General features: G+C 36.9%; 3 protein-coding genes across 6 annotated transcripts; all 3 read left to right on the top strand.

Annotated features, from left to right (window-relative positions):
- The first annotated feature begins 4327 nt into the window (after positions 1 to 4327).
- pgghg (protein-glucosylgalactosylhydroxylysine glucosidase) lies at positions 4328 to 10853 on the top strand. Of its 2 annotated transcripts, none has more exons than XM_030135724.1 (14): positions 4328 to 4419; positions 5172 to 5496; positions 5587 to 5797; positions 6181 to 6616; positions 6696 to 6815; positions 7784 to 7915; positions 7992 to 8103; positions 8520 to 8592; positions 8672 to 8808; positions 8902 to 9035; positions 9250 to 9345; positions 9431 to 9528; positions 9616 to 9830; positions 10405 to 10853. In XM_030135724.1, exons 2-14 carry the CDS (start codon positions 5253 to 5255, stop codon positions 10479 to 10481), a joined length of 2085 nt encoding a protein of 694 aa, XP_029991584.1. In that variant the 5' UTR covers positions 4328 to 4419; positions 5172 to 5252; the 3' UTR covers positions 10482 to 10853. The 2 variants fall into 2 exon arrangements, with proteins under 2 accessions (XP_029991584.1, XP_029991583.1); XM_030135723.1 differs by lacking the exon at positions 4328 to 4419 and adding an exon at positions 4458 to 4666.
- Positions 10854 to 12099: 1246 nt separating this feature from the next.
- incenp (inner centromere protein) lies at positions 12100 to 22733 on the top strand. 3 transcript variants are annotated; one of them, XM_030135802.1, is made up of 21 exons: positions 12100 to 12337; positions 13692 to 13840; positions 13974 to 14084; positions 14188 to 14807; positions 14910 to 14952; positions 15268 to 15334; positions 15420 to 15546; positions 15695 to 15731; positions 15916 to 16003; positions 16126 to 16266; positions 16514 to 16531; positions 18376 to 18485; positions 18581 to 18701; positions 18804 to 18914; positions 20061 to 20218; positions 20319 to 20439; positions 20552 to 20614; positions 21321 to 21365; positions 21597 to 21659; positions 21756 to 21903; positions 22066 to 22241. In XM_030135802.1, exons 2-21 carry the CDS (start codon positions 13701 to 13703, stop codon positions 22239 to 22241), a joined length of 2508 nt encoding a protein of 835 aa, XP_029991662.1. In that variant the 5' UTR covers positions 12100 to 12337; positions 13692 to 13700. The 3 variants fall into 3 exon arrangements, with proteins under 3 accessions (XP_029991662.1, XP_029991663.1, XP_029991664.1); XM_030135803.1 differs by lacking the exon at positions 16514 to 16531 and having other exon boundaries at positions 12103 to 12337; positions 15692 to 15731; positions 22066 to 22733; XM_030135804.1 differs by lacking the exon at positions 16514 to 16531 and having other exon boundaries at positions 12103 to 12337; positions 22066 to 22733.
- A 494-nt stretch (positions 22734 to 23227) lies between these two features.
- fth1b (ferritin, heavy polypeptide 1b) lies at positions 23228 to 26593 on the top strand. Its single transcript, XM_030135811.1, has 5 exons — positions 23228 to 23436; positions 24236 to 24340; positions 24424 to 24570; positions 25481 to 25606; positions 25696 to 26593. Exons 2-5 carry the CDS (start codon positions 24239 to 24241, stop codon positions 25852 to 25854), a joined length of 534 nt encoding a protein of 177 aa, XP_029991671.1. The 5' UTR covers positions 23228 to 23436; positions 24236 to 24238; the 3' UTR covers positions 25855 to 26593.
- Positions 26594 to 26783: the final 190 nt, after the last annotated feature.

Genomic DNA, 26783 nt, shown 5'->3' on the forward strand with positions numbered 1-26783 from the left:
TAAAATTAAGTATTAACTGAATGTTTTGTTTTTATCACCACAGTTTCTTGTTGTTTTCTTTGCTTTACTGCAAATGGAGCTTTTGTTAAAAGATTAATTAAAGGTTTAAAGAATGAATAAGAATGCCTATTAGTAGCACATTCTTTCCTTATTAGTTGTCACTATGAAGTCCTTATTAATGCCTTGTGAATATTCTTATGTCATTACTTGTGCAGTACCCATAGTGAGCAAAGTTTATTCAGATCATGTACAATGACTTAATTATTTACCAAAATAAGCAGGATTGAGGAGTTTATTGAGGCTAAGCTTTTATTTTTATCATAATTTGGATTTTATTTATAAGTACAAACACATCTCATCCCAAAAATTCACCATATTGGATGATGAATCAACATGGAAAATGACAACAGAATAATACAGCTTCAGTAGCAGCTATTTCTAAATCCTACAGAGAACTTGAAACCAAAAGAAAAACTTTCATTAAAAAAGAAGAGATTATTAAATGACATTAATGCACTGAATGTCCAGAGTTTTAGCAGCCTGTGTTGACCACACTTATTCACACTTTATAGTTGTCTACTATTGTTTTATAAAATGGAATTGTCATTAATCCCCCGATATATAAGTTTTACAGAACCACGGACACTGTTGTTGATCCAGTGGTTGCAGTACATGGTCAAGCAGAATAAAGCATTGATAAATACAAAAGTATACCAATAAAAAGCAAGTAGTTATTGATGATTATGCATACCTTAATATAAAATGTTGCCAACTTCCCAAATAAATGTCTTGTGACCGGTACCCAAAAGTCTTTAGTGGCTCCCTACCTTGGCCACATCTAAAGGTTATATCAAAATAAAATACAAAAATATAAATACAAAAAATTTTTATGAACTTCATATGAATAGGATTGGTCTTGCCTTCATGGAAATATCCAACAATGTAAGATCATTCACTTTCCAAAGGTGGTGAAATGCTTAACATGAGAAAAAAAAACATTAAAAGAAAATGTAATTAAATAATAAAATGATCATTAAACATTTGACAAAATGTGAACAAAACTAAAAGACAAAAAAACATTTAGGGTAAATTAAGAGGTTAAATAAAACGAATGAAGCCTGCTTTGAGACAGATTATTTTTTCAGGCTGGTTTTGAAGGGTGATTCCACAGGTTCACAGTCCAAATATTTTGCAGATTTATTCGGAAAGAAATAAAGCAGGAGAGATAAACGACGTCAAATCAAAGAGGAAAGAATAAAGGTGAAAGGATATTTTTAGAGCAGCTTATACAGAGAGGAGAGATGGCATGATTTAGTTTGGAGAGAGTGACGCGTTACTTCTTGGAAAAGAAAATTGAAAATATAAACACTCCTCCTGTGACCTGAAGAGCATTTAACTATCTCAGCCAAATGGTTCTTGTGTTTTTATTGGACTTACTGTATGTATGCATCAGGTGGTACCAGTTCAATCTGTTTTAAGTCTTATATAACAAAACATCAACAGTCTATAATAGGAAGAAATATTTGTTAACCCATAAAGACCCAGTGCTACTTTTGTGTCAGTTCTCAAGTAAAATTTTCTCTGGTTAATTTTTCTTAACTGATTTATCACTATTTTTTAAAAAATAATATTATTGTCAGTATTTTTCTTTTTCTTTCTGTCTTTTTTTTTTTTTTTTTTTTAAAGAAAGTCATATATTTTTTTTTATATTTTATTTATTGATTTTGTGGATGTTCATAAAAACTAAGATTAAAGTTGAAGGTTATTATATCAAAAACAGAGAAAACTGCAGAAAAAGTGCCTTTTACGGTAAAATATATCATTAACTGTACATAAAAACCAGTCTCTCCATCCACTGTCATTGTCAATCTTGTGGTTCCACGTTCACTACGTAGCCTCTGATCGTCCAAATGGGTCATATCTCATGACCATGACAAGATGGCAAACTGTATTTTACACCAATTATTTACATGTATTGATGGGATTAGTGGATCAACAGGTATTCATCAGTTTATATCAGTAGATGATTTTGGTCAGTAACTGATGTTTGGGTCTTTGTGGGTTAAAGCTGGAAGTCGAAGTCATACACAGGATCATAGGTGAGTTTCTGTAAAATGTGCTGCTCTCATATACATGTATCTACAGCAAACTAGGTCTGTGTGTGTACTTTAGATTGTCTCAAAGTAAAGCATCCTTCCTTCATACTCTGTTCCTTCATAGTCCAGAAATGAGTCCTTTCTACTGATCAATACATCCATAAATGAACCTTGAAAAGGGCTGTCCTCCAGGTCAGTTCTTTTTGTGTGTGCGTCTTAATTTCCATGTATTTCTGAGGTACACTGAAGAACATTTAGAAGCTTTATAGGTTTCAAAAAATACAATGACAAATAAATCACATTTAAGCAAAGAATCCATTTATGTACAATTCAGTAGGAAGCATGTATTTACAAGGGTAAAAAAAAAAAAGGTGAGCTAATGGTTATCCATTCTGCTGGACAATGGTATTGGTGCTTGTTGTTGCATATTTAATAATCATTTCATTTACTATATGCTCTCATACTATATTACATTTATTCTTGTGTTTTATCTATGCTGCAATATCTTTTCTTAAAATTTCTGTTTTTTTTATGATTTTATTTTCCTCTGGGTGTTTGATTTACCTGATTTACAATTAGTCTGCATACGTAACCAAACAAACAAACAAAAAAAAAATATTATGACAGAACTAATTAATAATAAAGTCAATGACTAGTTTGACATTCACATCTTAATATAAGTGTCTTTACTTCTGACTTTAGCATATTTTTATTTATGTAAGGCTTTAAATGCCAAACTGGTACCTGTTGACAATGTGTCATTAATTATTTGTCTTAAATAAAGGATCTAAACACATCTTCCACCAGTGAAAAAAGGAAAAAGATGGGAGCTGCAAACAAGTTTTAAATCAAAGGACTCATTACAGTAAAAAGAAAACAGGATTTACAAATTACTGAGAAGGAAAAAAATGTATCACATTGAAATCTCAAGTCATATATCAACTACAAATACATGAAGTACAACATAAGTACACATAAAAGAAGACATGGACTGATGTGGTGCATGGATCAACAGTAAATCAGCACTTCATTGTAAAAACAAGAGGAATATTAAATATTAAAATCAAGAATATTAATATTAATATTGCAAGAATATTAAAATCATGACGTACAAAAAAAAAAAAAAAAGACAGTTTGCTTGGTTATAGATATGCAAATACATAGGCTGTATTTTTAGATATGAAATACTGTAACAGAATGTCCTATATTACATTTCTCTGTCAACATTAACCTTTTCATGCATTCTGGTCACTACAGTGGATAGTTATTATACAGCTATTCTCTTGTATATTCATGGGTTTTGTTGTTTTAGTTCCAAATCAGCCAACACAGTGGGTGCTTATGCATCATCCTATACACTGTAATTCATACCATTACTGTAACTTTGCTGTTCTTGATCAACCTGATCTGCAGTAATGTGTTAAATCAATTGCTAAGTGTTATTAGACTGTAATTAACAGTTTTCTTTATCAAAAAGGTTTTTTTTTTTGCATATTATTTGCATGAAGTTAGTAATAACTAGTATTAGAGCATGTTAAAATGTGAGAAAACATCAGATTAGCTGCATGAAAAATGTTTTTATTTCAGTTTTCACACAGTATATCACTTTCTGATGATGGGTTTTAAATACATATTTTTTTGTTTCAAAAATCAAATGCATGGTGTCCAGCTGAGTGGACATATTTGTAACTCCATGAAAAATAGGTTCATAAAAATTTCAATCGCATTGTTTTTTTTCATGCCTCAAGAGGAATAAAAACACTCAGGAAAAAAACTCAACTAAGGTTCTCATAATTCATGCATGAAAGGGTTAAAATCAACAAAGACTAAATATTTATCAAAACACATTCACATTGACACAGATCTGAAAACAGTCAAATAGCACAAGTTAAAACACAAACATGAGACACAAACATGGATATCGCTTATCTGTGCATTTTTACTTTTGTTTTCATTTCTTTTTTTTCTAAATTTGTTGCACATAAATGAAGGAAATGTATCTCCTAAAAACGCTAAAACACTTTTTTTCAAAATACGTAAAATTTGCTAAAGTGTATAAAACGCGTTAAATACGGTAAAGAAAAGTGTTTAGGATGACGTAACACCTTTATTAAATACTTATTACTCATTCATTCTTCTTTTATGGTTTTATTGATGGTTGCAGTTCCGTTTAGCGGTACATTTTAATAGACTCGCGCTAAGGATTATGGGAAGTCAAACAGCGCCGGCCGGGGATCCACACAGAAAGCTCTCCAAAAGAAGGACCCAGATCTGGTAGGACCAGGATTGTGGACTTCGGAGCGGTCTGATGGCCCACCTTCATGTAAATACACCTTTAAAAACTCTTTGAACCACCTCGTGACTCGTGTAAATCCACCCCATGTTTTCACGCAGACCACAAACGGGGCCCCATGACCAGCCCCTCCTCCTACTGTAACACTAGTGGACATTACCAACTGGGACCCACTTCATCAACAACTTCAGGCTTATTTACGTCCACTTGATGAGAATTAAAAAATATTTTAAGACTCCAGAACATATAAGATGTTTTGGTAGCAAAACCATAAAGAGTAAGCTGTTTGGAAACTTTTGGAGGTTTTTCTTTCACTTTTTCCCCAGCTCTTTGTTGCAGATGTTTCCTCCTAACGTGAGATTGAAGCATTCATAACAGTAGGAAAAAGTGTCTGTGCAGACCACTGACACTGGTAGATATTCACTGATATTTTCATCAACTTGGTTCCAGTGAGTTTTTTTCTCCTGCTTTCTTTGGCTGATAATGGCACATTTCAAAATGCTGTGTTAATTATGAGAAATAATTTGAAGTTTTGAGAAGTGGATAATGTATGTGGTGTTTTTACATTTTCAGTTCATGTTTATACATGTTGATGATTACATCTGTCTTGTGACGCTTAGGTGTCAAAGTACATGATCCACAAATAGACTTTACCAGGAACTTGTTAAAAGAGTCACTGTTTCCACCTTAAGTATCAGGACTAAACACAACTGTGCATGACAAGGGAGGACAAACATGCAAATATGTTTTCTGATTGTTGAGTAAAATATTTGTCTTTTTAGCTCTTGAGTTCCTGGGACTGGTCCTGAGAGGATAAGCCTCTTGGTTTGATCGGACCTTTTCATGAAGATCACCTCGTCATCATGGCCTGTGAGTCCGACCCCTACATCTTCTCTACCGACACTTTACCCACCGACCTCCGCTTCCTCCCTCCACTGGCCAATGGGCTCCTGGGGTGGAGGGTGTATGATAACATCATGCATATGGGGGGTGTTTACAATGGAGATGATGGACGGACTCATCGGGCAGATGTTCCCTGTCCTCTAGCTGTGAAGATGGAGACAGAGGAACTTGCCAAACACGCCTACTGTTTGGACACACACACAGGTAGTAGACTCTGCAGTGTTTGTCGTTGGCATTTGTTTGTCTCATTTAATCTTGTGATTTATTTGGGATTTGCCTCATCTTGTCATCCAGGCATTTTTACCCACACTCTGAGCACAGCCACTGTAACTGCCTCACAGGCTTTATACTCACACCGATACTACTCAAATCTGATGGTGATGGAGATTCTGTTGGTACGTCAGGGAACATCACAGGAGCCAGTCACAGTTGAGCTGGTCAGTTCATTCACACCTCAGAGCAAAGACATCGCTTTTGAGTCTGGTCCTGATTACAAAGGAGGGAGGTGAGTTTAATACGTGCATATTTGATCCTGTAGTTTTGTGGTTCTCAAAGTTTTGGGGGGCAGACATTCTTTATAGATAAAAAAATTTTCCAAGGATTCTCAAGTAAATGATTATAACTATCAGAAATAGTTTATTGTGGTTGTGTCAGACTGATGTCAAGTATTAGTCAGTCTCTGTTGGCCCAAATTTAATATGGGTGGGAGGAATAAACACAGTATGCTTGATTTATTGGTGCAGATGTTTGTCATTCACTTTCTAAAAACACAGAAGTGTATAATTTACTGAAATTATGAGTGTTCCCTGGACTTTATATTTGAGAACCACTGGTGTATATAACATGCAGTGTAGATGATGGCTAAGTTTGATTTCTTCTTCCCATCAGGCACATCTATGGACAGACGGCCACCCCTGAGTTCCCGGGGGTCTCTTGTGCTACAGTTCATCTGATCTGGACCACCATGCCCCCCACTCTCACGCTGCTCCCAGAACAGAGCCAGGCTCGCTGGGGCTTCATCCTGGTTGTGGCCAACAGTTTAGAGAGTGCTGAGTCCAGTTTTGATAAGGGTCTAAGTCTAATGGCGTCTGGAAACCTGCGTCCCTCTCATGAACAGGCCTGGAAAGAACTGTGGCTGCTGAGCAAGGTAGAGGTCAAAGGGTCAGAGACCCTCTGCAGGGCTGTGATTGGCTGCATGTTCTACCTGCTCAGTGCCTTCCTGTCCATGCATGACACCACCAGCTGTTTTGGTGGAGTCAGTCCAGGTGGGCTGTCCAACGGAGGGGATGGTCAGGACTATTGGGGCCATGTTTTCTGGGATCAGGTGAGGCAGGTGGCTGCATTATTTTGCAGTATTTATGGTATGAATAATGTGTCAGTCACTGACTCTGTTTTTGGGACAGGACACATGGATATTTCCAAGTATAGCTCTGTTCTACCCTAAACTGGCTCGAGCTGTGCTTGAGTACAGAGTGAGGACTGTAGATGGTGCAAAAGACAACGCTCAAAGGCAAGGATACAAGGTATGATCAGTTCACCCACTTTATGGCCCTCACTGTGTTATGTGTTCGGGTATGTACCGATTGGACAGACTCCCAGTAAACGCTGAAGACTGTGTGTGACCACTGAGAGTATACTTTCCTCTTTCCTTCCATAATAATAAAGCAATGAATAGTTTGACTTCACATCTTAATATAGGTTTCTTTATTTTTGACTTTTACATACATTTACTTACGTAAGAATTTAAATGCCAGACTGGTACCTGTTGACAATGTATCATTATTACTTTGTCTTATATAAAGGTTTTAAACACATCTTCCACCACAGTGAAAACAGGAAAAAGCTGGAAGTTCCAAACAAGTTTCAAATCAAAGCACTCGCTCCAGTTAAAAGAAGGCAGAATTTACAAAACTGTCTCATTTATTCAGTTGTAAGGGGGTGAGAAGGAAAAAATGTATCACATTAAAATCTTAAGTATATATATATATATATATATATATATATATATATATATATATATATATATATATATATATATATACATACATATATATATATATATATATATATATATATATGTGCTAAAAATACATTAAGTATAACATAAGTAGACACAAAAGAAGACGCAGCCTGATGTGGTGCATGCATCAACTGCAAATCAGCACTTTATTGTAAAAACAGCCCGGCAAGAATGTTAAAATCATGATGTAAAAAAAGACAATTTTCTTAGTTATAGATATGCAAATACATAGAGTGTATTTTCAGATATGAAATATATACTGTAATGTAATGTCCGATATTACATTTCTGTGTGTGGTTGATTAAATATGGAACTGTGTTTGGTTGTTAATAGTAACTGAACATTTATCTAAAACTAACTGCAGGTGACAGATCAGCGTCAGTGTAGGACATCTCTACATTTTTGGACTGATGCCTTTAAAAGTGGCATGTGCTGGTTCTTTACTTCAGTAACTGTATCATATTCATTCAGGGACTAAAGTTTCCATGGGAGAGTGCTGTATCGGGCAGGGAGGTGTGTCCAGGGGATATTTATGGACAACAAGAGATTCACATCAATGGAGACGTCATCCATGCCTTCAAACACTATCTCTACCTCACTGAGGTATATGCTTTTATTCACACTCAGGAGGATCAGATTTTTCACCGTTTGATGTTGGTAACTGAGCTCTTTGTTGCAGGATCTGTCCATGTTCAGAGAGGGACAGGGCAGCCAGGTCATATGGGGTGTGGCCGATTACTGGGTCTCCAGAGTGACCTGGAGCCCCGAGGACCAAAAGTATCACCTCTTAGGTAAAGACACATATTTAACAGAGGTGTATGTAACATTACACAGATATTAGATTTTTTTTTTCTTTTTTTGTTGTATTGATAATTTCTTTCCTTTTTATTTTACTTGAATGAAATGACTAACATCTTATAATTTCCCCCTGGGATTAATAAAGTATTCTGAATGTGAATATTAGATATTAAATAAATGGATGATCACTTCTCTATCGCTTCAAGAACGGATTATCTCACAAAACTGTCTGCATAAGTATACATTTTAACTTCCCTTAAAGGAATTAAATATTCTAAAATGTTTAGTTGTTTTATTTAATTTTTCTTATGATACTTTATCTTTATGATCTTAAAATGTTTGCTATCTAATATTTCAATGTCTAAAGTGAACTCAATAATTCTATTCATGTTGTTTTCTTGTAATTTAGGAGTAATGCCACCCGATGAGTACTACTACAATGTCAATGACTCAGTGTACACAAACACAGTGGCCAAATTCAGGTACAAAGATATAAAACTTTGCTACAGATTATTTAACGTATGGATACCAGTAATGATAAACTAATTTGTCATTTGTCAGTCTTCAATTTGCTGTGGAATTGGCAGATCTTATGCAACATCCTGCACCACCAGAATGGCAACAAGTGGCCGAACACATCAAAATACTTTTTGATGAAGAATCCAAGTACCATCCTGAATATGACGGCTACGTGAAAGGTTGTTTTTTCACATTTCTAACAAAAATCAAAGAAACAAAGAAAACCAAATGTCCATCACAGGATGTCACTGTGTTTTGTGCTGTTATTACAGGTCATCCAGTGAAGCAGGCAGACATAGTGATGCTAGGTTATCCTCTTGGACTGCCAATGTCTCCTGAAATAAGAAGAAATGATCTTGAGACATACGAGCCGGTAACAGACCCTCATGGTCCAGCCATGACCTGGGTAAGGGACGATATGGGACGACACAAGTTTAAGCAAATGTGTGTAATCTGTTTCACTGAAATGGCATAAGTAGCAACCAAAAAATAGGTTTGTTTATCCTAATAAAGAGCTTTTACCTGCTTTTTAGACAACATACCTTCTTTGAATGTAAAGGCATGTTACTCTTTGCACCAGTATATGTTTTCATTGAAGCTTTTTCATTTTCTGCTTTAAGAGTATGTTTGCGATCGGCTGGCTGGAGCTGGGGGAGGCTCAGAGAGCTCAAAGTTTACTTGAGAAGTGCTTTGGCAACATCCAGGGTCCTTTCCAGGTTAACCTCTTACCCGCACACTAACTTAGTCCTAACACATGACTCCTCACTGAATATTCAGAGTATTTGTGATGAATTCTGATAGGTGTGGAGTGAATCATCAGATGGCTCTGGAGCAGTGAACTTTCTCACCGGTATGGGTGGATTCATGCAGGCTGTGCTTTTTGGTTATACTGGATTCAGGTTTGTTATCAATCTCTTACCATGCACAGTGAAGATACATTAAAGGTACGGTGTGTTAAAATTGAATTTCAAATACTTTATTTACAGAGTTGAGAAGGAATGTCTCGCCTTTTCCCCACTGCTCCCTGATGACGTCTCTGAGCTTTGTATACGTGGCGTGAACTACCTCGGAAGTCAAATGGATTGGCTGTTGAGGAAAGAAGAAGTTTGTATCATTCTGAGGGGAGATACTGAGAGCAAAAATCGCTATAATCTACAGGTTATCCTGAAGGCATCGGGAACTAAAATTCCTCTAATACCAGGTAACACTTCAGCAAAAACATGTCTTTTTTTAGGTTTATTTCAGCAAGATACCTGTAGGTTTAAAGAGTAACAAAATTACTTTAACTATCTGATAAATGTTTAGCCAATGATCTGCATTTTTAAATTTCAGAAAATATTACTATTATACAGCACATGCAGTGACCGCAAATTCACTTTCTTGCAAAACTGAAAAACTGTTCCTCCCTTTAGCACATAAAAAGATGAGCACACAATATGCATATGCATGCATCTGTAGAAGCAACACAAAGTCCATGTGAATTATGTCTATTGTCGTACATATTTGTTAATAAATGTCTCGATTGCTTTAGAAACATTTTTGAATCTTAAGAATTAGAGATTGCAATATAATCTCTTACATGAATCACTGAAAAATGCTAACTGCTCGTAGATAATTACTCAATAATCTTACATGTTTTGAATTCCTGAGAATTTCTGTGTCACCCTTAGATTTTGTTTTGTATTGGCAGCAGCGTTTTAATGACTGTGTCACAGCTTTTTAATAAATATGGTGTATTAACACATTAAATTATTTGTATGCCTCTCCTTTTTTAGGGCAGCCAGTGACTTTTTCCCGAGAGGCTGGGTGTATTTGTAAAGTGACTCCAGAGTACTCCTGCTGGCCTTTCTAAAACAGCAACAGACCTCATGTTATTCCGTTTACTTAGAATTAAGGATATATTCAACTGTACTGTATATCTAAGCTACTGTCAGATCATATGCTCACTTTCATTTGAGCAACCATGAATCAAATGGAGATTGAACTAAGAGGCACAACAAGTAAGGTATTTTATTTTAAAATCCTTCGTAACACAATGATTTACAAAATATAAATGGGCTGTTTGTATTTATTTTGTATTGATATAATAAAAAATAAGCATATAAGTGTATGTGTAGAGTCAGTTTTCTTTAATGTGAAATAGTCTTGAAGGATGATTAATTCAATTTAGTTCTATAACATGAAGTGTTGCTCTACGAGAATTAATTACATTGTAAATTATGTAACCAAATAACATCTGTAAACAATAAATAACTTTTAAAACACTTAAAGATTCTTATGTTCTTCATTGACCCCTACCACCTTAAGAGTGATGGATTAAAATGAATCAAGACGTATACAGTACTTTTATTTTTAGGTATTATTACTGGGAGCCATTAAAACTGTTTTTCAACCTTGGGATTGGGACCCCACATGGGGTCGCCTGGAATCCAAATGGGGTTGCCTGAAATTTCTAGTAATTGATAAAAAACAAAACAGAACTTACTAATAAAAATATATGGTGAGTCGAAAGAGAAGATCACAATATGTAAAAGACATGACAATCTCTGAAGCTGAAACTGAAGCACTGTGGTACTGTTTATCTTTCAAATGTTCACTGTGGTCGGTTTCAGATGCTGCAGCTCTTTCATAATTCATAGTTTGAGTTATTGTTTTTTCAATATTAATTGTCAGCCTTGTAAATACAAACTGGACTGGTGTTCATCGGCTTCCTGATAAAACCTGCTATGTGACTTTTGGCAAATTTTACAGGAGAAACAAAAAACTTTAACAGGAAACTGTGAAATATGACAAAAAAAAAAAATCGGTTCCTTTAATGCTGGTACTTATGATGGAATGTAAACAACTTTCACAGGAGACTGAAATTTGAAGCTACAATAGGGGAGATAGCAGGTTTTTATTCCCAACCAAAAATGTCACTTAGCAGATTTTATCAGGAAACTGACGATATCCTGACTAAGGAAAATAAAATTTACCCTTTGTGCAGTAATCTCCACCTGGCTTTTCTGCCTCGGTCCATAATAATATACAGTATTAGCCTATATGTTGTCAAAAAATTAATGTTTATTTGCAACATAGTATAGCAAACTATTAAATGATCAAAAACAAATTAATTTTAGCAAAAAAAAAAAAAAAGTCTCTGTTTTGAATGTCTGGGGTCGCCAGAAATTTGTGATGTTAAAATGGGGTCATGAGCCAAAATAGGTTGGAAACCAGTTCATTAAAAGCTGAGCCTCAGCCTCATGTCTCTTCGTTGGGGATCTGAGTAGAGTAGTACATCCTGTTCATCAATGATTGGTTTATTTAAATCTGAGCAGCATTTTAGCCCCGCCCTAGAGTTTGTTGGATTTGTATGCTTTGGATTCACACTCCGCCCGTGTCTGCAGTCTACAACACCGGCAAGTACAACCCGCCTATTCGGAATGTCATTATGAACAAATCGAACCGCTCTCAACCATCGTCACTCAGCCTCGCCTCGTGAATGGCCAGAGAGGTTTTGAACAAGTTAAACGGTTTCAGCGGGTCAGTGGGCTGGTTTGCTGTTGTAGTTCGGGACGTCTGGGAAGAACTTAACACATGATCTGAAAAGGACGGAGGGAACTTGATATTTTTAGCATTTACTTGTATGTCAGTATGCGCTAGATTAAGATTTTTAATTACCAGTGCAGCGAGCAACGGATTTTCTCTGCGGAAACTCGGCTAACAAAGGTAATAATCCACGTCAAAGACAATATTAGCTGTATCTAAACTCGTTAGCCTTTATGGGTTTGACTAGCATTTTCAAAACATTAAACATATCGTCAGCACAAGTAACTAAATCATTCCACAAGTCCCAACACTACTGTCGGCAGATACTACTCAGATACTCATACATAAAGTAATTCTTTAATGTTATATTAATGTTAGTGGTGTTAAGCTAATTTATTACATGGGGTGCGCTAGTTAGCTAACAGTTCAGTTATAAAAGCTCTAACGTGTGTAAAGCTAAATGTTGTTTATTTTGTTTATTATACATCACGAATAATGTTATGACTTTAGAGCAGGATAAAGTGGTTCAGAAAATGACTGACTGACTAACATTGTTTTTAAATAGCTGGAGTTCTTGAGTCTGTCCGCTAAAATACAAAGCATTGCGCATGTGCAGCTTGCACAGGACGAACAGGATCCCAGAGTTTTACATTTATTGGATCAAATGTAACAGCTGTCATTACTTGCCATTTTTGGTTTTCCTTTATGTTTTTATGGATCTAAGAAAAGTATTTCGTCCGTAATAGGTTTTATTCTGCGTGCTCGTGCTGATTGCTGTCATAAATGCGAAAGATGAAATTTTTAGTGACTTTTTCCTTTTGTAATTATTTACCATTGTTCAAATATTACCATTATTTCTCAGTAAATTTAAAGCGGTAGGACTTTATCATTTAACACGTCTTCCCAGTATTAAATTACGGCACATGGAGAAATGGTTAAATATACAAATGGAAATATTTTTCATGGCGTGCAATGCAGCCCTGGGGTTAGATCGTTATTAAAAAGTGGCCATGACTTTTCACTGGTGTATCACAGAGGTGTGTTTTGGCGATTCTAAAACTAAATGTATGATGTAATTCACATTAAATCAGAATTTCCTTAGGCCTTAAAATGTCTTCAAGCCTAAAATACCATAATCTGAATTTCAGGCTTTAAAATATCTTGATTGTGGCTTTGATAGCTTCTTAAACTTTTGATGGATTTAGTGATGGCTGAAACTGGTACAATACTGAATCTGAAATCTGCTGCACATTGTGCAAGGAAGCACTTCAGTTACCATAAAGCTGTTGTATAGCGTCTAGCAAATGCTTTCCATTAAACAATATTGTCCTCTATTTACATCAAGAGTAGCAACTAAGTTCAGCACCAGTATTACATAATGTGACATAGGGCTTAAATTGCATTCATAATGGTCTTTAAAAAGTCCTGCATTTAAACTGTGGAAATCCACATTTTACCAATGAAACTGTGAACTGTACTTGCTACTTGAGATCTGTTATGTTCTGCCTTTTTAACAGTGCAGTCTTTTCTTCAGACAGGCACCATGAACTCTGTACTGTCATCGGTACAATCCCTCATGCAGATGTTTGATGGCAAAGCCCAAGCATTCATCAGTGAAATTGATAATGTCCACATGGTTTGGCTTGAGGAGATCCAGCAAGAGGCAAACCGCATGTTCACAAGGTAGGCTTGATTAAAATATCAGAAATGTTCTATTCTTTCTACATGTTTTTATGTTCTTAAATAAATGTGTTAATATTTCAATCCTTTGTTAAAATGTAACATGCAAAGATTTTGTATCTTTTCTTAATTTCAGAGATTTCAATGCTGAGCCAGAACTGATGCCAAAAACACCATCACAGAAGAAGAATACTCGCAGGAAACGTGTATCTTTGGGCCGCCAGGATGAAAGCCAAGTTAGGCGAAGGTTGTTACTTTCTTTTTTGCTTACATATAAAGAATCAACTTTCAGATTTCTGCTAAACAACTTTAAATATTTAACACTCATAACTGTAAATTCTCACTATCAGATTTTCGAAGGGACGGCGCAGCAACCTTCGTGGGTCCTCGGGAAGTTCATCACTAAACTTAATTGCTGAGGAGGAAACTGTTCCTGAGGCCTCTACCTCTAAAGCTGAAAACACACGCCCTAAACGGACCACCCGTAAAAACAAACAAACAAAGGCTGAGGTCAAACAGGAAGTGAGCCAGGCCTCTCATGACAGCAGTGAAACTGAAGAGGTGCAAAACAAGAAGCCAGAAATAGTAGAGGAAGATAAAGTGGACACAAGTAGCGGGCGCCACAATGAAGAAATTAAGCTGGATAATAAAGGTAGCAAAGCAGAATCTCCAGCTAAGATACCGTCCCCTGAGGTTATTGTCAGCATCTCTCCAACAGACCGCTTGTCTGCTGAGCTTGCTGTAAAGCAAGAGCTGTCTCCTGGACATACAGCCAGTAAAATTACTGTAGCCGACCCAACTCAAAAGTCACGGCGGAGCTCTGTACGATGCTCCCTTAAAGTACGCCACTCACGGGCTGGTCTGAGACACAGTATGACACAGGAGTCTGTTCGTCGTGCTTCACGAAGGTCCATGCTTAAGAGAAACATGGCTCGTATGGGCAACTCCACATGTGGTAGCAATGTCAATGGTGAGAGATGAGATATTAAATTGTTATTCAAACAACTTTTAACTTTAATATATTCTCATTTTGACTCATGTTGATGGAGGTGTTATTGGTTCTGATTTACAGAGGATTCTTGCATGGACTCGGTTGAAGAGGTGGACAGTGATGAGTGAGTAATGAGTACAGAATTTTTTTTTTGCCAGCTGGAATATGACTAAATGGGGGAATGTTGGATAAACCACCTCTAATCTTGTTCTGAAGGTCATAGTGTAGTTGATGAGGTATTAACAAAATGAACAGGCCAAGATGATCATTTAGCATTGGCTGTTAAGTTTGTCTATGTAGCATCAGAAGTTCATTGATTCCTGGATACAATATTCAGTATTTGTGTAATTATCAATATCCACAGTTGATAGGATGCAGACTCAAATATTTTTGTATGGTTCAGTCTTTATTTATTCATGCTCTCATTCACTGCATATAGTATGGTAACAACTGAAACTGCCACAGAAGTTGATGCTGCAAGTGAAGAATCTCAGAAAACATCAGAGGTATGAGTATGTCTGATCCAAAAAAGTGTATAACTTCGTAATTGTATTTTTAGCATTTGTTTAGTGATGGGTTTTCACTATATAGGTTCAGGTAACTCAGGCTGTCCAGCCATCTCTGGGACGCATTACTCGCTCTGTAGCTGCAAATTCACCCAAACTGGCACCACAGTCATTGTTCAGCCCAAAAATCAGCACTCCAGACAAAAGAGCAGGTATGAAGACGTTTGATGCTATTCACTAGGAGCTTACAGTTTACAGTAATTTATGGATGTAAATGTGAACCAGTATTAATCTTATAAAACTCCATAGTCTTGTAGAAAATACTTTTGTGTGCTAAATACATTTGCATTTGTGTTTTAGTTGCTGACAAGCAGCTGAGCACCCAGTCAAGTCAACGGTGAGTGTGTGTTTATTTGAATTATGTGTGGCTGACAGTCTAATCATATAACCCCAGATTTGTCTCAGCTGTCGTCCTAAATGACAGATGGAAAATTGCTGTTCACTTCAGTGTTTGAGAAATGTAAAATATTATTTTGATGATGCATCAGCTTGTTTGTTAAAGTATTCCACTTTGTTTCTAGGTCACGTTTCAGTACTAAACGTAAAGCACCTGATACTGTAGAAGAAAGTCCAACAAAGAGGCTGTCTCCTCCCAAGAAGAGTCAAAGTGTAAGATAAGAGCTTTCTGAGTTTGAGAAATAAATGTCATCTCAGAAATAAATGAAAATACTGAATTAATTTGGTAATCAAATTCTCTCCTCTATTGGAAACTTTTCTTTTTTCATAAACAGGCAATGAAACCACACATGAAGTCTTTCCTTCTCACTGTGCAGAAGAATCAGATGCTAATGATGACTCCAAATACCATTGGCCGGAGTTCTGTAATCAAGTCCTTCATTAAAAACACTACTCCTCTGAGGATCGATCCTAAGGTGAATTATTTACTGTACATGCAGAAAAATTTAAACTGAAAATATTAAACCAAAGGTAGCTTCAGGGACAATGAATCTAGATGCCATATGCTGGTCATTACACTGAGAGCTGACAAGTGCAGTTAGTTTGGTAAATTTAATATACATTGCACTCATTTTATGTGAGCATTCATATATTTGTTAAGATGTCGCACCAAGTGGTCATCTTATTTTAATGTTTTTTGTTTTTTTTTTCCTTATCTCTTAGTTAAGCAGTGGTATAGTGGTAAGTGTAACAAAACACTTTTTATGGGTGTTTGGTGGGTAGCATGATAAATTAATTGCATATCTTAGATGACTCCCTTTCCCACAGACTTGTCAAACTAATTTTGTCCTTCTGAAACAGTAGAGTACTGAATACAGATTTACAATATGTGTAAAGGAACAACAACCACATCTTAAAATAAAGCTACTGTATTTTAAAAATACCACTGACAGCCATTATTGCTGCCCTCAAAAGACTTCCATTGAACCTCCATGTAGAATTACTTAAATATTTTTTTCAGGGGTCATTAAGGTCATATTTATTTTATTTATAACCTCGAATAAGTGGGTGTTTAATTATTTTTCTTTTAAATTAGATTTTAGGGCTAATAGGGCCTCCTATTAGCCTCTAAAAAAATAGATTGACAGGTGTGCTTGACATGTTGCTCACCTGTTGAGTTGGACTGTCAAAGCTTCTGTTATGAAGAAAAAAATTTGTTTTTTTTTTTTTTCTTGAAAGGACCCACTGTAGTAATGGCTAAGTAGTTGTACTAACAAGGCTGTAAAATGATTTTGTTGCACAAATGTCTCATCTCTGTTTGGAAAGGGACTTGGTACATTTCACCACCACTCATAACAGCAGTATTAGTGGTTGACATTAGGGGTGTAACGGTACAGAAAAATTTCAGTTCAGTACAAGGGTCTTCAGTTCGATAAATTTTTGATACGGTGAAGGAGACCAGTGAAGGGGTGGGGGGTACAGTCTGTAACTACCTGTGGGACACAGGACATTTCTACAAAATATTGTTCACTCATTTGTGCATCAACAGGCACCCCACGTTATGTATTTTTGAAAGTTCAATGTGGCAAACACTGTAATCTACTAAGTTTTTGAACGCCTCACAGTATTCCGAGGTGCAGTGAATGTGACCTCACAGTAACACCACAACAGAGGCATGGTGAAGGAGAAGAGGAGCAGGTTCACTTGATTTTGCCAAATACTTAAAAAATAAAAACCTTTTTTCTATAAAGGAACCCATGGATTCTTTTGTGCCACAAAGCTGCAACATATTGAAAACTGAAAGTGAAACTTAACATGTTTTGAACATCCAACCCAGCTTTTGTGCCTCTGTTATGTTTTCATGTTTTGGGTTTTTTTGCAGCTGCGCTGAGAATTTGCTGCTGCTGAATGTATATAGAGGACACCCTGCACGTGGGTTCTGCTTGTGGTCACACTGCTTCCCGAATGTTTGCGTTCTTTGCATAGGCTACATGTATTTGTTCGGTACACCTCCGTATTGTAGTACAAGTGTACCGTTACACCCTTAGTTGGCATCACTGATTTTTCTGAGTCACTAATGCGCATGTTCTGTTGTGCATTAATCATGTCCCATAGCTGAAAAACTTCACTGTTCATTTTAACCCTGGTCCGGAGAAGGAATTGAAGTGAAAATCCATCTAAATCAGGGGGATGTTACTGGGATTTAGGAAGGTTTAATGTAAACTGTCACAACTCCATGGAGCGCTGTGGGTTTTTCTTTGAAGTTGCCCTGTGTGTTTAATGATGTTGTTGGAATCAGAAGGCACTGAGAAGCTCTTTGTATTTTTACACTTTTGGCTGTGCCTTGAAAGCTGATTATCTTTGAAGGGGCATTTGCTTTAATGTAACGCTGTCTGGTAGGATGGATTTTTGCTTCATCTACCAGCTCCAAGGTGTAAGGTGTGCTATTTTGGGAAGAGATCTTTTCTAAAGTAGTGCACTCAGCCTCTGTCACTTCACACCAAATACTTTTGTGAAGGGATATGTTTTATAGCCGTCAGATGAATTTTGTTTTATTTCTAACTTTTATGTTTGATCTTTTTCAGACAAAAGAACGTTACAAACTGGAAGCACTTAAAAAGAAGCAGGAGCAGGAGGATGAACGATTGAAGAAGATGGAGGAGGATAGGAGAAAGAAACAGGAGGAACTGAAAAGGTTGGAAGTGATTATTATATACTGACCAGGCAAGAGCTATTTGATATATTTTGTTGTGTTTAATTTTAGATTGAATTTTAAAATTTGTCTTTTAGGAAGAGGGATGAAAGGCTGAAACGAGTGTTTGAAGCCAAAGTAAAAGAAGAGCAGAAGGAAGAGGAAAAGAAAAAGAAGATTGAGCAGAAAATGGCTCAGATTGATGAGAAAAATGATAAGGTACAGTAGTTAATTAACTGTGGAATAACAAAAGTACATTAAAACAGAGATTCATTCCAAAGCTTATTCCACTCACATATTGAATGATCTTTTGGTGAGCAGCGACAGGCAGAGGAAAAGGCCAAGAAGAAGGTGGCCGTGAAGCGTCAAGAGGAGTTGGATCTTAAACGCAAGCAGGAGGAAGACGCCAGAAGGAAGAGGCTTCAGCAAGCAGTGAGACAATGCTCTTATTCTTACGATCACATTTGCAATGATGTTTTTATTAGTTTGTATGCTTTAGATTCAGGTTTGTTTTGCTGAGCTTGCACATTTACCCACTTCTACCACCATCAAGTCTGCATGCTTTGTATCTGTGTACTTTATATTAATACATTAAAGCTGCATAAGCTGATATCAGAGGTTACAAAAAAGCCAGAATTGGAATATGCTTGTTTTTCCTCTGCAGCTCTCTCCTCTGAGCCCAAATGAAAAGACTAAATACAAAGATAGATGATCTGACATTACCTGATGTTTTATACTGTGATGAAAAAGTGATGCAACTTTTTTTAGATTTTGTACTGAGACAGAAAAGCAGAAGTATCGCTTTCAGGTTGCATGTGGTTTAATCTGGTGATTGGTGCAGCTGTTAAATGTCCAAATCAACCAAAAACCTGTGTCAGTGATTTCCTACAGCTTGTAATCGGTGGCAGAATAGATGGAGAATGCTCATGCCCTCTCACACCATTTGGATTGAATTCTGCTGAAAAGTAATTAAGATCATCTTTTGTCCAGGGATGCTTAAAAACCCACTGCACCATTAATATTGATTTGTAGACAGATCTGCACCTGATGTTGCCATGTGACAAAAGGACAACCATGGACGGACACATTCCTATTCTGTGTTATCATTTATAATATTTTTCCAATGGCCTTTTGATACCTTAATTGGATCTTATCACTATTCATACCTTCCCTCAGTCTCTCCCTGGATGCTATACCACCGCTTATTTTTAACTTCTTCCACTGGGTTTTATTCTTTTTGTGTATTGGTGATGGTAGCCTCATGTAACTTCCAAAAGCAAAGGACATAAATGCTGTAAATAAACCACACGATTGTTCAGTTTCATTTGGACTGACACCACATCTTTTTCACAGACCAAGGTTGCCTGTTTAGTTCATGCTGTGATTCATGGGAGATTTCATACCTGGCATTTTGGTTCAGCTCAAAGGCTGGACCAAATGACCGAGGTGTGAAAGTGGCCTTTGTAAAGCCAGTCGTGAAAATGAACTTCTACATACTGCTCTATGGTTATATTCCTATATTTAGTATTACACAGTGAGATGCTTACATGTATGTGGCCGTCTACTTTTGTCTTTAAGGAGGAAGAGAAGCGGCAGCAGGAGTTACTGGCCAAGAAGAAGGCAGAGGAGGAAGAACGAGCTCGGAAACTGGCTGAAGCCCGCAGAGCTCTGGAACTGAAGAGAGAGCAGGAGAGGGAGAAAGAGCTGGAGAGAGAAAGACAAGCTGCTGCTGAAAGGTTTATTACCTTTATTATGTACACCCATATTAACAGAATAACTCTGGAGACAACTAAGATTTGTGAAATATAGTTTATTAACTTGCTGTTTGTGTTTCAGGGAGCGGGTTGAAAGAGAAAAGGCTCTCGTGCTGCAACGTGAACTGGAGAAAGCAGCAAGAGAGAAGGAGAGGAGGGAACTGGAGGAGAAGAGGAAGGCACTTGAAGAAAAACGAAAACAGGTAAAATGACTTTTAAAAACAACACTGTCCAGAAGATATACAGGTCAAAATAGTAGTATTTTAACATTACTGTATCAGCTGTATGACTTTAATGGGCTTTTTGTCCTGTTAGGAAGAGCAGCAGAGGTTAGCTGCGGAGAAAGCTGCCAAAGAGAGAGAAGCTGCTGCAAAACAGGTAACATGGCAGGGAAAAATAGAACTGAGTAAACATTTGAAATGTCAAGGCCCAATTCACCCCTTAGCCCGACCCCTCACCCCTACCCCTGCATTTTTGCGCATTCATGTGAAGGGGTAGGGGTGTCCCGAATCTTGATGAGTCGGAGGGGGAGGGCTGTTTGCCCCTCGAAACTGAGATTTTTCAGGACCACACTACAAACGGAGGGGTATGAGAAATCTCCCATAATTCTGTTTGAATCATCACAGCAAAAAAGTGCAGCAGTGTGATGAAAGAAACACACAATATGCGTATTTTGTTTGAAAGAACTTAATCATTTAATCGACCGTTTAATGCCGTTTCAATGTGTTAAACACCGTATTTCTGCGGTTTGCAGTTGATAGCTGCAAAAAGATGCCCAAAGCCCATGCAAAAGAGACGGTTACAGCTGTTGTTGACATGGTGAATTCTTTTGGAAACAAAGTTGTCGCATCTGTTTATAGCAGCATCGATGACTGCTGATGACATAACAGGTCTTGGAGGGTCGTCTCATTTCGTAGGGGAATGTTTAAAGCAAAGGGTGAATTTGGATTGGGCCCAAGAGTTGTCAATCAATTTACAACCAGAATATATGAACATTTTACATGTAAAAATGTCTTCTGTCATTGCTTTAGTAATTTTTACTTTTTGATCTAATAATGAAATGTCTCCATCTTCTACAACAAAGGCTGCTGCTGCTGCCACTGCTCTCAATCAAACTGTGGATATTGAGGTAAGATGAGGCTTTACTTAAGATTCTTTTTGTGTTTTATACTTTAGGATGTAACATTTCCACTGTGAAGTCAAAGGTTTGCTTTTTAAGGTGTGATCTGTTACAACTTGAACACAACTAGACCTGTTATAGATTTACTTGACTTGTGTACTTGTATTAATTGTTTTCTGTCTGTTCAGATTCGTTACCTGTAGGATTAGTTTTCACTAATATGATACATAATCCTTTCAGCGTTCGGTGATGAGCACGCCAGTTGGCAAAGGAGGAGGACTCAATGTGACCGTAGATATTGAGGTAATTCTATGGCAGTTATTGTATCAAATTTATTGACATAGAATTGAAATTTCTCTTCAGAGTCAATGTTAATGTTTCTTTTATCCTCCCTGACAGCAATCACCACAGTCCTACTCCATCACTCCAAAGGGTGGCAACAAAGTTTTGTCCAAAAATCCAGAAGACTATGGGATGGACCAAAACAGTGATGACTCTACTGATGATGAGTCTGCACCTAGAAAACCAATTCCATCCTGGGCTGAAGGTACGCAGTGTTTTGATTATTTAATACTGCTGAATTGAAGTAGTAGTGTTCTTAATTTGTATGAATTTAGTGGAATTTGCCATAACATTTTCAATGTTACACAACTCAGCAAGTATGATTTCAGTTTTGTTTCAAACACTGAAGGAAATTTTTTCTCTCTAGGTCAAAATCTGCAGCAGATCATTATGAAGCAGTACTTCAACCCTCCGGATTTAGACTCTTTCTTTGGAACAATTGAAGCACCAAAACTGGAAAACATCTTTTACAAGAGCAAACCTCGTTATTTTAAACGCACCAGCTCTGCTGTGTGGCACTCACCTCCCATTGGAAGCAAGTAATCTGTCCACTTCCACAGACACACTGCTGTATAAAGTTTTATTTTTGATTTTTTTCCTTTTGACATTTACTTCCAATAAAGTGTTTTTCTGGATGTTTTTTCCACCAAATATTACATTTGTTTAAGTTTGTAGTCATAAAAAAACTTAGCAACATTGTAACCACTGTGTAAATATCTTGGATTTGAAACACAAATTGTTGCCTCCCTTATTTTGTAAACATCAGGGAAACAGACTTGTTTCATATTGAACTGGGATGTTAATGTTCATTGGGAGATTATCTGTGTACTGTATGTCTGACTGGAAATACTTGCAATAGTCATTTGTGTGGGGGTTTATTGAAGTGTTACTGTGGAGGTTCTGAACAGACTCTACTGAACCAAAACACCTACAGTAGATGCTTTAATATGGTCTGGTGTGTATATGTGGGAATTTGCAGCTACAGATATTGGAAATGATTTTAAGAACACAATTAAAAGAAAATTGCAGATATTTTTGACATGTTCTTGTACATTTAAAGAACAAGATGAGCTAATGGTGCAAAAAAAGAAATGACCACTCCACATATTAACTCAATGCAATGATACTGATAGTCTGGATCACAGCAAGTCTCCTTTTCAAGTTTAAAGGAATAGTCTTGTTATGTTGCGTAGAGATGTAGAAATGAAATAATCTCACCTATGATTTCCTAAAATCTAGGTCTAACTCCAAGTTGAGGATGAGGGGAGTCGAGTTCAGGACACAAAGTTTTGGAATAGTGAAAAGTTTGCAACCAGAACAAATCTAAATTTAGTTCTTGAATCAAAAGTGTGAGCAGATGAACTTAATCCAGAGACAAAAATAGACATGTAGGTTAATACAGAACACTACAATGGCCTGTATCCTGGAGAATGGGAGTGTATGTAGGTCAATGAGCTGAAGGTTTGGAGCTGTTATTACGTAACCTCAGTTTATGGCAACCGTGATAAAGTATATATATTTTTTAATTTGAATGTTCAACTCTGCTGTGATCACGACTTTTTATTGCCACAACATTTTTCTCCGTCTGGCCCTTTAACCACTGTTGGAGGAACGGATCTGCTGTTGGACAGACACTGCTCATCTGCTGCGACAAGCTAGTGCTAACTTTAGTCACTGGGGCTTTATCCAGTTGTCTTTGTGTTGTTTGGGACTGCACAATACCCACCTATCGACCCAGGCAAGTTCAAATATGTTTAACAGTCTCTACTCACTGTCCTAGTTATGAATACATGACAGTAGCTAGCTAACTAACGCTATTGCTGTGTTAACTTAGCAACGAGCCTTAGCAACGTAAAGGATGTAAATAGTTAGAACGTAGCATTAGCATGACCTCAGTCTGGACCACCAGGACTAGTTTACCATCAAGGGTTATGCATTTAAGCAACTAATGTTACCTGTCTTCTGATTAAGCCATCATATTAATTTCGTACATTTACTACGTTATAATGACGGTCATTTTAAAATATTCATATGCATAAAAATAATATAAACTGTATATATTACATGAAAGTGCACTTATATCACTAAAAATAATGGAATGCATCATGTATCAATGTCACTTCCATTGTGCTGGGGGTGAAATAGAACTGATCTGTTAATCTGCATGTGCAAGCCAAAATGTGTATACATAGTTTGACCCCAAGTGTCATGTTAAGGTCAATAACTGTAAAACCTGTCATTGTTAGATACATACAATTAGTTTAGCTTGAGCAACACTGATGCGTGGTTAAAAAAAAAAAAAAAAAGACGTGTCAGATGGTGCTGACAGGGACGATGCAGGGAAGAGGTGTCATCATCAGCCACTGTCACTATTCTATATTTGTCTAGAAGGTGGAGACAAGTCAACTATCAGGTTAGAGTGTATTGAAATAATTGTAAGTAAACTAACTACCTATCCACTGATGTACTTCTCTTTAAACAAGATGAATGGTTTGTAAATCAACTCCCTCTCATTTATTTCTTTTTATGATTTACAGAAAATGAGCTCACAAATCCGGCAGAACTTCCATCAGGAGTGTGAGGCTGCTATTAATAGACAGATAAACCTGGAGCTGTATGCTTCTTATGTTTATCTCTCTATGGTAAGATAAATCTTTCTTAATAGGAACTGTGATATGAAAAGTGTCTTTAAGCAGTTTCAGACGATTTTTTTTTCCTTCCCCAGGCATACTACTTTGAGAGAGATGATAAATCTCTACCAAATTTTGCAAAGTTCTTCAGCAAACAGTCCAAAGAGGAACGAGAACACGCAGAGAAACTGATGAATCTGCAAAACAAGAGAGGAGGCCGGATTTTTCTGCAGGACATCAGGGTGTGTAATGAGAGCTTTACTTCAGTGGCAGTGAGCTTTACTGCACGGCGCAAAATGGGCAGTAAATTCTGGATGTCTGTTTTTAAATGTTAGATATTTGACTTGTTTAACTAACTTGTTAATTCACACATTCAGTGTTTACTTTGACTAGATGTAGGTAGGGCTGGAACTCACCATTATTATCAATATCAATCAATGTGTTGAATACATTTTTCAGTTAACTGAGTGACTGTTTACAAATGTCGGAAAATGGTGAAAAAGCACTTCTCAAAGTGTAACATGACATCCTTGAGTGCCCTGTTTCAGTCACAACCCAAAGGTATTCAGTCTACGGTCAAAGATGACAAAAGAAGCTAGAAAATACACAGGCTAGCAAAAAAAAAAAAAAATCACCATCTGGATTTAACTGAACAAATAGGTAGTAGCCTTCCAATGGATAATTACTGTAGTGGTGGATGGAGTATAAAGATTAGACACTGAAAGGAATCATTGGGGTCATCATGCTTGTGAAAGGTTCAGGGTGCATGAGATCTCCTTTTCATGTGTAGATTATGCACCACTGAATCTGGACCTGAACCCCACTGAGAATCTTGATGATGTAATGGACTGACTCTCATCAATACATCAATACAAGATCTTAATGAAAAATCAAAGCAAATATAGCCCCATAAAAAGAGTTGTGACATCTAGTTTGACACTCCTTAAGGAGGCCACTGTGAATGTGGCCTAAATGTGGCTCAACAAAATATTGAGAAATATTTTTTTTTTCTCAAAAAATGACTCAAATAAATTAATGATTATTAATGTTGTTGTTGAGTAGTTGATTAATGGGATAATTGTTGTAGTTGTGTACTACATCAGTACCACCTTTTTAACTTCAATTGTTCTGATGTATTTATTTATATCACAGAAACCTGACCGGGATGAATGGGGCAGTGGCCTGGAGGCCCTGGAGTGTGCATTACAGCTGGAGAAAAGTGTAAATCAATCCCTCCTAGACCTGCAGAAAATGGCGTCTGAACACAATGATCCTCATGTGAGCTGCAGCCAAGGTCACATACAGTACCCACTGTTTGGAAGATTTGATAGTCTAATGAGATTGCATTTTGTTATGTTTTTCCACAGTTGTGTGACTTCATTGAGACACACTTTCTGGATGAGCAGGTGACATCTATCAAGCAGCTGGCCGACTGGATCTCCAACCTCCGCCACATGGGGTCACCTCAGAACGGGATGGCTGAGTACCTCTTTGACAAACACACCATGGCTGAGGAGAGCAGTTAAACCAAAGATGGATTATGAAAAAGACGGTCCACCGAAGAGTCATTTCCTGTTTCTATATCACATTGATTACTCCGGTCTCCTGCCCTTTTAGGAGACCAACAGCTGATTCTGTCTCATTCATTTTAATGGAGAAAGTGAACGTGTTCACAGATTATGACCGATTCTTTCACTCAGTCTGCAAAGTAAACACTGGAGACATTGTTCATAATCCACATATCTACTGGATACTAAATTTTTCATACACAGATCTGGTGTTTCTATGTATCAGCAACACACTTGCAATATCTAGTAACACAAATCTCATCTAAAGGAGGTAAAAACAAAGATAGACTGAGGAGGATAAAGTAAATGAAAGTTGTGATAAAATGTTAGTAACCTGTATAAAACTTTAATGTGCTGCTATTATATTGAGACCTTATTGCTTTCACCCGTCCACACTTTTCTGATCTCATAGACTTTGGAGACAGGAAGTGCACTGTTTGATACCATTAGTAGAGACTATGTTACACCATCTCTGCATAGAGACCCTTTGGTTAAACTACGTTATGACACTATTTGTCATCTCTCGGTCTCTCCTGTTGCTACATTATTTATGTCTGTTGGCTGTAAGTTACCTGCAGGATTTGCGATGGCCATCGTAAACTCTGTGTACCAATTTACTCCACATGTTGAATTACAAATTTCAGTTGATCTGGAAGATGTTTTGCGAAAATAAAGATGTTACAGCTATAACATTCAAGCCATTGATTGTTTCCTTCAGTTCTGAAATGGCATCTTATTTCTTTTTCATGCAGATTTAAAGATACTTGAACTCTTGTGGATAATTATTATTTTCATTTCTCAATGGCAAAAAATAACATTAATTAAACACAATGAAAAATGAAGCTGATACACTTCTACAAACATGCATATAAGTATTAGACCTTAGA

Source organism: Sphaeramia orbicularis, chromosome 6 (genome assembly GCF_902148855.1).
Source record: "Sphaeramia orbicularis chromosome 6, fSphaOr1.1, whole genome shotgun sequence".
NCBI classification, from domain to species: Eukaryota; Metazoa; Chordata; class Actinopteri; order Kurtiformes; family Apogonidae; genus Sphaeramia; species Sphaeramia orbicularis.

What these genes read in the sequence shown, in the direction of transcription:
- pgghg (XM_030135724.1), top strand. Translation starts at nt 5,253, where the DNA reads ATGGCCTGTGAGTCCGACCCCTACATCTTCTCTACCGACACTTTACCC. An exon ending in ACTATCTCTACCTCACTGAG is followed by an intron (nt 7,916 to 7,991) that starts GTATATGCTTTT and finishes TCTTTGTTGCAG; the next exon opens with GATCTGTCCATGTTCAGAGA. An exon ending in ACATCCAGGGTCCTTTCCAG is followed by an intron (nt 9,346 to 9,430) that starts GTTAACCTCTTA and finishes GAATTCTGATAG; the next exon opens with GTGTGGAGTGAATCATCAGA.
- incenp (XM_030135802.1), top strand. Translation starts at nt 13,701, where the DNA reads ATGAACTCTGTACTGTCATCGGTACAATCCCTCATGCAGATGTTTGAT. An exon ending in AATCTCAGAAAACATCAGAG is followed by an intron (nt 15,335 to 15,419) that starts GTATGAGTATGT and finishes TTCACTATATAG; the next exon opens with GTTCAGGTAACTCAGGCTGT. An exon ending in AGCACCCAGTCAAGTCAACG is followed by an intron (nt 15,732 to 15,915) that starts GTGAGTGTGTGT and finishes CTTTGTTTCTAG; the next exon opens with GTCACGTTTCAGTACTAAAC.
- fth1b (XM_030135811.1), top strand. Translation starts at nt 24,239, where the DNA reads ATGAGCTCACAAATCCGGCAGAACTTCCATCAGGAGTGTGAGGCTGCT. An exon ending in CTTATGTTTATCTCTCTATG is followed by an intron (nt 24,341 to 24,423) that starts GTAAGATAAATC and finishes TTCCTTCCCCAG; the next exon opens with GCATACTACTTTGAGAGAGA. An exon ending in TTTTTCTGCAGGACATCAGG is followed by an intron (nt 24,571 to 25,480) that starts GTGTGTAATGAG and finishes TTTATATCACAG; the next exon opens with AAACCTGACCGGGATGAATG.